This window comes from Sander lucioperca, chromosome 22 (genome assembly GCF_008315115.2).
Source record: "Sander lucioperca isolate FBNREF2018 chromosome 22, SLUC_FBN_1.2, whole genome shotgun sequence".
In the NCBI taxonomy this organism is placed as follows: Eukaryota; Metazoa; Chordata; class Actinopteri; order Perciformes; family Percidae; genus Sander; species Sander lucioperca.
The window spans coordinates 17,801,459-17,813,753 of NC_050194.1; the positions used below are offsets into that span (position 1 = coordinate 17,801,459).

At 39.0% G+C, this 12,295-nt stretch overlaps 2 protein-coding genes across 5 annotated transcripts; one reads left to right on the forward strand and one right to left on the reverse strand.

Moving 5' to 3' along the window:
* ddit4 (DNA-damage-inducible transcript 4) lies at window positions 1–1,815 on the forward strand. 3 transcript variants are annotated; one of them, XM_031315674.2, is made up of 3 exons: window positions 1–167; window positions 406–638; window positions 722–1,809. In XM_031315674.2, exons 2-3 carry the CDS (start codon window positions 455–457, stop codon window positions 1,219–1,221), a joined length of 684 nt encoding a protein of 227 aa, XP_031171534.1. In that variant the 5' UTR covers window positions 1–167; window positions 406–454; the 3' UTR covers window positions 1,222–1,809. The 3 variants fall into 3 exon arrangements, with proteins under 3 accessions (XP_031171534.1, XP_031171535.1, XP_031171536.1); XM_031315675.2 differs by having other exon boundaries at window positions 18–160; window positions 398–638; window positions 722–1,815; XM_031315676.2 differs by lacking the exon at window positions 1–167 and having other exon boundaries at window positions 387–638; window positions 722–1,815.
* Window positions 1,816–3,126: 1,311 nt separating this feature from the next.
* On the reverse strand, window positions 3,127–7,623 carry dnajb12b (DnaJ heat shock protein family (Hsp40) member B12b). Of its 2 annotated transcripts, none has more exons than XM_031315650.2 (9): window positions 7,412–7,623; window positions 5,588–5,765; window positions 5,333–5,478; window positions 5,011–5,184; window positions 4,827–4,897; window positions 4,501–4,607; window positions 3,760–3,932; window positions 3,445–3,591; window positions 3,127–3,323 (listed from the first exon to the last, which is right to left on the reverse strand). In XM_031315650.2, the coding sequence occupies exons 1-8, from the start codon at window positions 7,542–7,544 to the stop codon at window positions 3,470–3,472; spliced, it is 1,104 nt and encodes a 367-aa protein (XP_031171510.1). In that variant the 5' UTR covers window positions 7,545–7,623; the 3' UTR covers window positions 3,127–3,323; window positions 3,445–3,469. The 2 variants fall into 2 exon arrangements, with proteins under 2 accessions (XP_031171510.1, XP_031171509.1); XM_031315649.2 differs by having other exon boundaries at window positions 4,498–4,607.
* Between the last annotated feature and the right edge of the window lie 4,672 nt (window positions 7,624–12,295).

The window sequence follows — 12,295 nt, forward strand, 5'->3', positions numbered from 1 at the left end:
TAAAAACATTGTTGCAGGACAAAACGCAGAGCTCGGTAGCTGGTGTATGAATGAGGTAGTCTAGCAGAAAGAAGATCCCAAATGGTTGTTTTTGCAGACAATAACCTTTCAAATAACTTTCTTAAACATCGACAACGGACTTGAACGACACCGTTGTCAAAGAAGCTGTAAGTACTATGTTATAATTGCTGATATTGCTAGCCTGATAGCTAATTTGAACAGTTTAACAGCTAACGTTTAACAAAGATGTTCTTCCTGTAAACTTGTCCTGTTCATACATTCCTTAACAGGCTATACTAAAAAAGTCTGTTACTTGTGTATTAATTAATTATGTTTAACTTGCAACTACTGTATTTTATCTCGAGTTTGAGTGCTTATCTGTTGTTTTTGTCTCCTCATAAACAGCTGACCACAAAAGCAGCTGATACTGTTGAATACTGCAAATAGGACAACCATGCCTGCTCTCTCTGCACCCACTGTTGTCGGCAGTTCACCCCCTTCTCCAGTGGACAGCAGTCACAGGAGGCTGTCCTGGGGTAAACTGGTGCAAAGATTGGCTGATTTCAGCACATCTGCCAACAGCAGCAGTATTGAGTCAGTGTCCAACAATGGCAGTAGGAGTGATCTCTCAGACTCAGGTAAACAACGCTGCAAATGTTACTTAGAGGTGGATTAGCCATTCCTCTTTATTCAGTTCTAACCCATTGTGTCTCTTTAACAGGATCAGATATCTACAGTGACCTATCTCCATGTAATGAAGACCTGTTTTATGATCCAATGGAGGAGACCATCCTGAAAGAAGTAGTGGACCTTATTGCAGGAAGCCTGAGAGAAGCCAAAGACTCAGACTGCGCCTTAAGATGTGCCAAACTGCTCATCCCTGAGAAACTTCTGGAGCACATCGGACAGGAGCTCCTTCACCTGGCAGCTAGTGAGCCCTGCGGCTTAAGAGGGGCTCTCATTGACCTTTGTGTGGAGCAAGGGGCTGTCTGTGAGAGCATGGCACAGCTATCTGTGGACCCCTACCTTGTCCCCACCTTTCAGTTAACTCTGGTGTTGAGGCTAGAGTCTGGCGGGCTGTGGCCTAAGATCCAAGGACTTTTTAGCACAAAGTCTCCTTCCACTCCAGTAGTGAGACAAGCTATTAAACTTAGCACTGGTTTCCGAGTGATCAGAAAGAAACTGTATTGTTCTGAAGAACTGCTCATTGAGGAATGTTGAGAAATGTTATGGACTGTTGATGTTTTATTGTCTTTTAAAAACGCCCAGTTAAGTTCACTGAAGGGCCTTATTACTTTAACTACGTGTATATGATGCCTTTTTAAAGTGTAAGGATGGACTTTGTCATGATGTAGCATATTTTTCCCACTGTAAGGGAGTTTATGGCACCTGGAGCAGGTGTCGTGTTTGAAATGACATGATATATGTGGAATGTTTTGCGAGTATTAAAGCGCGTACCTCAGTTTCTATTGAAACGTACAACGGCAGCTATATGATTATAGTCATTAAAGACCATTGTGTTTTTCTTTTTCTTTTTATACATTAGTGGTTATGTACACCAAGTGATGAATTGTACACCAAGCAAATCGTTAGGGGACCTAGTTACTGCTTGAATTCAAGAACAAAGCCTTTCCAATGCCTGCATTGTGACGTTTATGTGCAAGCTGTGGCTAAGTTTTCAAAATAATGCAACTTGATCTTGTTTCTGTGTAGACCTGTCCTGCTTTCAACTTTATTTATTTGACATTCAAATATTCATAACATTGCACTGTTTTTGTACTTTCATGACTGCAAATAAATTATTTTTTTAACAATTCTTTTCTGTTGTCTTATTTTATTAACATATCAGATTTAGATCATCCATTTGCAGTTTTATACCCAGATTCATTTTTTTTCCCTATGGGAATTTGAGAACATTATGAGCTAAAAGTGTGATTCTGCTAAATGTACAACCACATATATGAAGCTGTATGCCTGCACTTTGACAAACTATACCAGAATACTTAGATACCCGTAGTGAGGAGTAATGTTCAGCTATATCTTAATATAGATCAGCTATCAGGCACATGAGCCAGCTATTATCAGCCACATTATGTACAACAATGACAAAGTTTCAAACTGAAGAAAAAGTTATATTTCTGGCAAGCCAAAATTAAAAAGCAGCACATCTGCCAAAAACAGCTGAGTACATTTGCGGTGAAAGAATGTAATGCTGTAGTTCTTGCCCGGCACGTGCTGCACATCCCCCAAAATGTGTACGTGCACAAAGCTACGTTTCCTGTTTCCAGTTTCAGCCAGCCTACTGGCTGGCTTCACGAGCTGAATGTGCAGACTGAGCTTTTGTCTCCACATTCTGTGCTTATTCTGCTCTAAGTGATGAGTCATGTCCAACACCTTTTAAGCATCCATATTTATTTTCATCTGGGAGTAAAAACATGGTGGAAAAGGTGAGCAAGAACTGTAGTTTTCTTAGTCTTATCATCCATTTTTAAATAAATAATACAAAACATAAATAGCATACTAAAACTTAAAACGTGACAAATATTGCTTTTTCTAACAGATCATATTCATCAGAGAAATTATGCTCAAAAACTAGAACGTCCCACTTTCTGGGTAGGCATATCTCTCATTCTCTTGGCTTTCATTGTGAAGTGCATAAAATTCTAACCATAATACAATTAAAAGAGGCAAAGTGTAAAGGGACATATCCTAATTGTAAACACACACACACACACACACACACACACACACACACACACACACACACACACACACACACACACACACAAGACAAATCTCAGGTGTTCAAGTGTCTGACCAACCCTAGACATGAGTACTGCATAGTTTCTGAATGTGCATTTGAACTCAGCAAAATCAGCAAACCCCCCCCTCTCAAACTTGTGTTCTCTGCTGATTTGACTGTGTTAAATGAAAGAGGAAGTGTTCACTGTGGTATCTAATAAACTGCTACATAAATAACATCCGTACGACTATATCTAATCTCACTACATTCTGATTTCATACTGCATTCTCGCAAAAAAACATGAAATGACCACTGCCTCCCATTCATAACTGGGACTTGGAGGTTTTCCAAATCCCTATCTTGTCAGAAGGACACACTATGAGAAAACATTATATTAACATTATGTTTTAAATTCACATACTAAATTCCACAGAAAGGGTTTCAGCCAGTTTGTGTGGTCAATGTGATGCTGATTGGTGCATTGGTGATGGTTTGTTTGCTTGTTGAGTCATCTTCAGTCTCTAGATTGCTAAAGCTCATCTATTTACAGCCAATAATCTTTTGTGTTTATTCTGGAAACCTGGAGACAAGAAGCAAAGAAACAAAAGGAAACATTTTCACTTTGTGAAATGAAACAAAACATGCAGGTCGTTGAACAAAATGTGTTGAGCAATAGGTTAAAAAAAAAAGAAGATAGAGACCTTGCTTTTAATTATGAAAGCAGCATCAACCATGTAATGAAGCTGTGATCTCAGACAGCTTGGCGCAGCTTGGTGTGCGAGCCCTCTGTGCTCTTTGGTACAGATCATTGTCTCCAAAATAGCGAGCTCTGTAAAGCATGCCTTCCTCTGCAGGAAACAACAGAAACAATTAATGAAAGATATATGAGTTGATAACAAAAATCAGAATATGTCTTTAATCATTTTCACAGAACTGATAAAGGCAGAAACAACAGTCAATATTCATACTTAAATAAATAAGTAAATAAATACAATGTGTTTTCTTGGCAAACATACTCTGTTGTTTCTCCTTCCAGCAATTGTTGCGAAGGTTGGAAATATAATCATCCTCCACCGTCCGCTCCAAATTCTTCAAATTCAGTCCAGTAAACTCCCTGGAGAACTGCTCCCCTACATAATATGGCACCTTCAGGTTCTCCGTCAGCCTCCTCTGTGTGTAACCTGCTGACCTGCGTGAAAATAGGACAAAGTGTGGGAGAGATATCATATGACCGAACGCAGCACAGGGCTGACAGATCTGGCACCGTCTGTCTCTGTTAACATCACTCATGGCTGATAATGGCTCACAGAAGTGTATCTGAAACACAAAGGCAGACAACATGGAGAAAGGCCAGACAAATGGATCCAGCAATCCTTGCAAAAACACAGAGGAGGTCTGTGATTATTTGGAATTAACTGAGACAGCATCGAGATGTTATTTCCAAATCAAACAAGAAACTGAAACGTCAATACAATGGATCTGTCTTAGAAAGTAATCTAACTGCAAATACTATGAAAGTAAATCTCCCTTTAGGATGGTAAATCTATAAGTCAGTGACATTTCAAAGACAGTTCTTTGCTCTCTGGCTTGTACAAAAAAAACAGCAAGACAATACTGAATAACGATTATGACATGCACTTGGGTTGGGATTGTGAAGATAATATTGTGTAAGTCGATTGTAATTTTGCAGAACAACAGTTAGTTTGTGTCATTTAACAACTTTTCTTAGTTCAGAATAAGGGAATCACACTCACGACCTGAAGCTGAGGCTGTAAGGGGGGCTGTTGATCATGATCTGACTGAGGGCCGACACAATAACCAGGATGAGGATGGGCATGACCTGCACGAAGAGCGCAAAGCCTCCCTGCAAAGAAAACATTTCTGTGTCCAAATCTGACAGCGGAATCAAACACACTCGCTTTGTTTTAAAAAAATCTTTTAAAAGACACTTGAATATTGCTGAATGCACCTCAATATGTAAAATTACAGATGACTCAATGTCTCCCGGTGCTGTTTAACCATAACATTACATTATTTGCACATCTGCAGTTGGCAGGAGCTCTAATGATAACATCAAACTCACATCCCGCTGTCGCTCTCTTCTCTCTCGCCTTTGGTAACGCATCCGCCCATTAGTGTACACATTAGCATTACCTAGGTTAATGTAGCACATGTAGCACTTAATAGACAGATCATACCAAGTATTACAAATAAAAAAACACTATCTCACAAGCTTGGTATTAAAGACACAAAACAGTGACACTAACTTGATGGGTAACCCCCTCCAAAGAACATGTTAAAGAGGTCTTCAGGTGAAATATCTGGCTCAAAGTTTCCATTGTCTGGGCTGTGTGTTGAAGGATGCCTCCTCTCTTCTCCACATTGATCATACTGTTGTCTTTTGTTAGCATTACTCAGAACAGCATAGGCATTCCCAATAGCTGTTGAAAATAAATAATTAAGAAGTCAAATTATGTTTGAGCATCACAAAGAAGGGCTAAAAGACAACTTCTGTAGCCATAATTATAGCCTCTAATTAGACTTTCTGCTTCTGCATGACACCAACATCAGTAATGAATGAAAGTTCACCTTTAAAGGCCTCTGTAGCACCTGGAGCGTGATTCTTGTCCGGATGGAATTTCAAAGCAAGTTTTCTATATGATCTTTTGAGTTCATCCTCAGAGGCGTCTGCCTGAACCCCAAGAATTTCATAGAAGTCTTTACATTGTTTTATCCTGTGTAGAGAACACATGATTCTCAGTGCTAGGTGCTAAAAGTAGTATGTCAACCATTTCAATAAACCCATAGAGGAAATACCAGATTTACACAATTTATCAGACTTACCTCCTCACAGCATCTAGCTGATCTGCCGTGTAGGATTTCGAGGTGTCTGAAGGCTTTTCTTCCGGTCTGGTATCCTCGCTGTTGGTCTGCCGCTGTCGAGGCCCCGAGACCCCACTGAAGTCTGAGTGGCCGCCTTGTCTAGATGCAAATCCATTCTTTGCTATTAGCTCCAGTAGTACTAGAAGGGACACAATAACAGTGATGTGAACTATAAAAAGATATTCAGAGAAGCATTCAACATGGTAGCGGCTGAAAAGGTACAGCTGAAAGCTGACACCAGAAGTCCCTGCATTAGTAGTTAACATATGACGGACACATCAGCAGAGGCTGTAACACAGGCACCTCAATCACAGAAAGTGTTTGTTTGGATGGATTATTAGATTACTTCAAAAGCTATATAAGAGAGCCTTAATACAGTATCGTCAGAGTAGAAACTGTGGTGCCTCTTAGGAATCTCATATTAATATCTAGGTTTTTTTTATTATCTATTAGATTTAAAATTTGGGTTTTATAAGCATTGGGAGCAAATTCTAATTAAAATTGAAAAAGGTCTTCACCTATACGTCACCCATCAATCAATCAATCAACATTTCACCCATATTCATGAAAAACTCACTATTTTAGACCAAATGTCTAAATATTAACATATTTATGTGACAGTATTTTAGGATGGCTACTGGTGCATTCAGCAGAAAACACGGCTAGATAAGTAATATAAGTTGAGAATGAACAGTAGTGGAGTCTTTAAGATGCCTCAAAAACGCATTTGAGTTATATCATATTATTACAGTGCCTTAAGTCTATGTTCGATTTAAGTTACTTTACTCAATGCTTGCATACTGTACACCCAAATATCATAATGTTGATAATACTGCATATCAATGTGACAATATTTTAGGGATGACTGTGGGTGCCTTCAGGAGATATTTAGACACAGGAAAATGTGTGTGACCAAAATATATACATAATGTGGAAAGCTAGTGAGAAGATCAGCTAGGACAGTCAGATAAACTCAGAGTGTTGTACTGTACATGGGATGTATAAAATTATAACTTGTATCATGATCCAAGTTATTTGTGTATAATGGACATTTACCCAGGATAGCCGCATGATTACAGCTGCTGTACTGACACAGAGTGTGTGACACATTTCTTATTATGTGAGATGTATCATATCATACTCTGTAGGCCTATGGGTACATGTACGTATCTAGGTAAGCTATGTATGTATCGTCATGGCACATTTATATACAGTACATCATGTACTGTACATACAGTATATTATTTTGTGTGTGTATTTCTCACTTTTCTGTATATTGATTTTGCCATGTATTGTATTTGTATAGTATCTCTTGGTCTGGAGCTGGGACTGGTGAGTCTAGAGATATTATGTGTTGTAAAACTAATAAACAGAGTGATAATACATAAGAAACAGGCTTTCTAGGATCTAGGAGTCTTTGTGCCCCCTCCCAATCTTGCCCATTAGTTAACTTACTTCCTAGGCTTAGCTATCTAATGGAAAAGCAACTGATAACATACCACCATAGACAGTATATAAGCATACCACGGATACCCATAGCACATGTCTGCTTCATGTTGAGCAGGGGTAGGCCTATAGAATATTTCATAAACAATAGCTACAGTAGGAGTTTACAACATTATGACAAAGTAACTAAACCAGCTAGCTCGTTATCAAAGGCCCCGGCTACATGCGCTGCAGAGCTTATCCGGGATGCAGGTGGTGATGCAGCAGCTGCAGGTGATGATGCTGCGAACCTCCCCAGCTGTAGCGCCCCTTTTCTACGGCTCGGCCATCTTAACTCACCTTTCGCTTTCTCTGTTGGGAAGAGTCTCTGCGCCTTCTCCAGGAACCTCTGCGCCTTCTCCGGCTGGTTGTTGGTTAACGCCGCAGTTGCAATGTCAATGCAGCGCTCCGCCTCGTCCCTGTTTACTTCCATTGCAGCGGACAGCGAACTAACTGGACCAGAAGTAAATACAGGCGCCTGCTGATGACGCCTTGTGGATGCTACACATAGAAGAACGAGGCTCTGTCATACATTCTGGAATGACTTTGAAAATTACATACTATCTAAAACAGTCATGCAATCACAGTTGAGGGGAAAAATGTTATCACCTATTCGAATGTAAAGATAGGAACTTGTGTACTGTAAATCTTTTTTTTTAATTTATTAGCCTATAGGTAAGTCCCATACAAAGCTATACATTCTCTAAATCAACCCCATGTTTTAAACTTTTCCTAATCGAAATGTATATGTATTTTGAGTCTCTTAAACTGGTAACAAATAAGAAAGGTATTTTAATAACTAATATCTACTCATAAATATTTAATTAAAGCTATAGTGCGTAGTTTCTGCCGCCCCCATGAGGAATTCTAAGTAATGACAACAAAACTGTCGGCGCGTCCACATGATCCCCCCCACTCCCTCCTCCACGCAGTTGCTAGTAGCCAAGGAGAACACGGAGGATTCCAATCCAACTTTATTTGTTAAGCACTTTAAAACAACCAAAGTTGACCAAAGTGCTGTACAGAAGAATAAATAAAACATCATAAATAAAAGACATTATGACATGACTAAAAATAGCTGCGCAATAAAAAGCAATCAAAATAAATAATTAAATGAAGTAAATAAAGTCGACAATAATTTTCCTATGACCCTCCCCTCGCATGCAAGTTTGCACTTAGCAAAGAAGTACAGATACCATTTTGATTTTTACAGCCATGACATACAGGAGTTAACCTCTGCATTCTGATCTTACACATCACACTCCTCTGTTATGGTGTGGTGGCCATTTCAGTAGATTTACTCACTAACATTGTTGTGGAAACACAGTAAGCATGGAAACTAAATGCACACTTCATGCATTACTGCATTACTTCAGATACTAAGTTACTCCTCTAGTAAATTAGTATTCACATGAAATAATGGGATGCTGGGATATAACCAATTCAACAATGGTTGCTATGGACTTGTCACTATCGTCATTGTATATTTTAGCACATAGGTAAAGCTGCCGAAGCTGAACATTATATTCCAAAACATATATGTTTATTTTTAAAGTTTTTAAGTTACATTGTAACAATTTAACAATTCGCCCTTATGAAATCCAATCGCGGCACGGCTGTTTTGGAATGCAATAGACAGACGCTTAAATTCAACTAAAATCTAACAGTGAACAATCAGTGTTGGACCTACAGTCTGTTGAGATGCCTCTCCAAACTCACCATAAAACGTTAAGACACGTTGAGAAAAAAGATCCATATTTTGCCGTAATCCAATAACAAAAAAAAAGTAATCCACAGCGATCAGTAGATCCACAAAAAGGTAAACGATACGGTGTATCCAGCAAGGCCTATACGAGCGTCACATTCAGCAGCCAGCTCCAAACAGGTGAACGAGGCCTCTCCACTTCACCGTTTAAACAAAGTGGAATAAACGTATAAAAGTCCAAATCTACACAAAACCCGCAATCAATTAGTAAGCTGACATCCCATTTATATACATGGCATTTAGGAAACCTTTATTGCAAGGTTGGCACGGCAAGATGTCCAGACTAGTGCAACAGTAACTTTCGTTTTTTGCGTCCTGCTGCTCCCATCGTCAGCCAGGTAATATTTTTTTTACCAAAGCATTATATGAAATCAGATGTATTACCTATCACCATTTAGTTGTTTTGTGTTATTTAAGATATTTATTTAATATCTGGTCATGCCAGAAATTATTATTATTCCACTCGTTTTTTAAACAATGCAATTACCTGTTTGAGCCACCAGGGGGGACAGTGCTCCTCCTGCCCCCCCCAGCAAACTCCACGTATGCGGTCAGACCATCTGCTAGGGGGCCGAGACTGAGAGCTACATGGATAAATATGCACCAAACAAGCCACTTTGAAATTTTGCTCTTAACATAAAAGTTGGGTGAGCCCCCCCGCCCCGCCCAGACTAAAAAATGTTGGATGACCCTCACCTCAGCAAAATATAAAAATACATGACCCTCCCTTAGCAAGCACATTTGGGCCGATTCCGGCTGAAAAGCGCTACTGTCGGCTCAGTGTCGGCATCGGAGTAAAGATAATGGGCCAGAGTCGTGCCGACTGTGTACACAACACTTCTGGCTGACATACGGCTTTTTATGAAGACCCAGTGTCGGCTAAAAGCAGTTTTACTCGCGCTGGCTCATATACAGCTTTTTATAAATGGGCCAGTGCCGGCCAAAAGCAGTTGTACTAGTGTCAGTTCCGTACTCGGTGTAGCTGTGTATATTTACCGTCGGCCCGAGTTCGTTTTGTCACAGTCGGGCCACAACGAGAATTATGGAACTCAGCCGCCTGAAAAAAAAAATGTTTTGGCGGTTAAATTCTAGGACTCAGCCGTAGATTTGCAGTCTGCAGAAGATTTCATTTTCGGGAGGAACATTTTCAGCGGCAGAAAAGGCAAGTAATTTAATTTAATGTTCATTACAGTGTTGTATTACATTTAGAAGATGTTGTAAATGTCAAGAAGAATTGTATTTTAATATCTTTATAACAATTAGATCGTTTGTGATAACATATCAGAACATTCTGATATGTTATCACAGGCTAGATGAGTGCGATCTCATTGTGTAAATTTAATTAACATTATCTTGTTTTATTATTATAACTGCTCCAGTGCACTATAGCTAGCTAATCCAATGATTTGGAGTTATTTTGAGTGTTAGCTCATTCAACGACAGCGTCGATTCATCTGTTGAATGAATGGGCTATATCAGGCCTAGCATTCTGTGACCCATTGAATTACATAGCTAGCCAATTCTGTTGTCAGCTAACAATGACCTGGCGGTCCACCAGCGTTTATTTGGCGGCACAAAGTCAGCGGCTTGACACGGTCGGATCGGCAACCCGACCAATCTGAAAATGCCGTCGGTCTGCCAGAAAACACTTATTATGAACCAGCTGCTCCGTAGCGGACCACCGTCGGGAAAGCGTCGCTGGTGGTCCGCTGGAATAACGATGAGCAAAACGCCAGTGGGCCGCCAACCTTGCTGGAGGGCTGGACCCATAGACAGTATATACGGCTGGGCCTATGTTAGCTGTTACAGTTACGAGACTACCACGGAGGTCCGGAGGGCACACGTAGCTACTACATTACGGAACTGTCAATTTTCCATTTCAAAAGAAGAAACTCAAAAACATTTTAATAAAATGCCAGTATTACATATCCAGCACCTAGCTGCTGCAGTATTTCAACTAATAAAACAGCATGACGTTCTAAAACACCCAGTGTGAAAGGTGCTTCAATTTATAACAGTGATTATAAAAGATCAAATTCAGTATAACTTACCTGATTGAAGATACTATGCAGGCAAGCAGGTGATGAACGTAACGCAAAATGGTTTTATGGAAAAACACTTAGTGTTTATATTCGGGGTTTATCTGCTTTCCTGTACAGTAGGCTATGTTTAATCAATGAGTTATACTGAATTTGGTATTTTAATATAATTGTCCTACTAATTAGTAGCCTACTTAGCACTAACCTGGTAAAAATTACGGGCAATCATGGAGGAAAGCCTTTTGCCCTCCAGGAGGGCGTTTCTATATTGGTGTGACGTCACGTGAAAACTATAAGTGGTAGGTGCTGTAGTGACGGCATGGTGGGTTATGTCCTCTATGGTTATGTCACTAGCACCTACTATGGTCACATAATTCAATGGGTCACATAATACATACATACATACATATATATATATATATATATATATATATATATATATATATATATATATATATATATAGATAGATAGATAGATAGATAGAGAAATAGATATTAATATAATATTAAGATAATATAATAAGAAAAGTTTGCTTACTCAAAGTGTTTTGGTTTGGCATTAATGGATGTGTGTGTGTGTGTGTGTGTGTGTGTGTGTGTGTGTGTGTGTGTGTGTGTGTGTGTGTGTGTGTGTGTCATTTCTTCCTCCAGAGTCAACATTGGAACCAGCAACAAACAGGTCATTACAAAGTCATGGATAGACGAAATGTTAAAAATTAGAATTATTTGTGTGTGTGTGTGTGTGCGCGTGCATGTAACTGTAAGAATTATTTGTGTGTTGTGCGCGTGCATGTGAGAATTATTTGTGTTTATTTTTTCTTCCTGTATTATAAATATATTTGTATTGTTATTTTTATTGTTATTGTTTAAAATGGGTTGTTAACATTATTGTTTAAAATTAGTTTATTTTTCCTTCCTATATTATAAATATATTTCATTGTTTAAAATGGGTTGTTAATATTATTGTTTAAAATGAGTTGTTAATGTTATTAATGTTATGTTATAATGTAAATGTTCATTTTAAAGTTTATTTGATCATTGTTTAAAATAAAATTGTTAAAAAATAAAAGCCTTTAATCTTTTTTAAATGTTTGAATTTGTGTTTTCTTGTTTTCCTGCTAAAATGTCGTAGTTTCTGAACCACATCTGGCCCGGGGACCAAGCCGAGTCTCAGCCAGATCTGTCTTACAGTGTCTGGGCCAGAACTGGGCCACATAACACTGTCACTTTACAGTGTCTGGGCCAGAACTGGGCCAAATAAAACAAAGTTGCTTTACAGTGTCTGGGCCAGAACTGGGCCAAATAAAACAAATTTGCTTTACAGTGTCTGGGCCAGAACTGGGCCAAAATAAAACAATACAAGTCACTTTACAGTGTCTG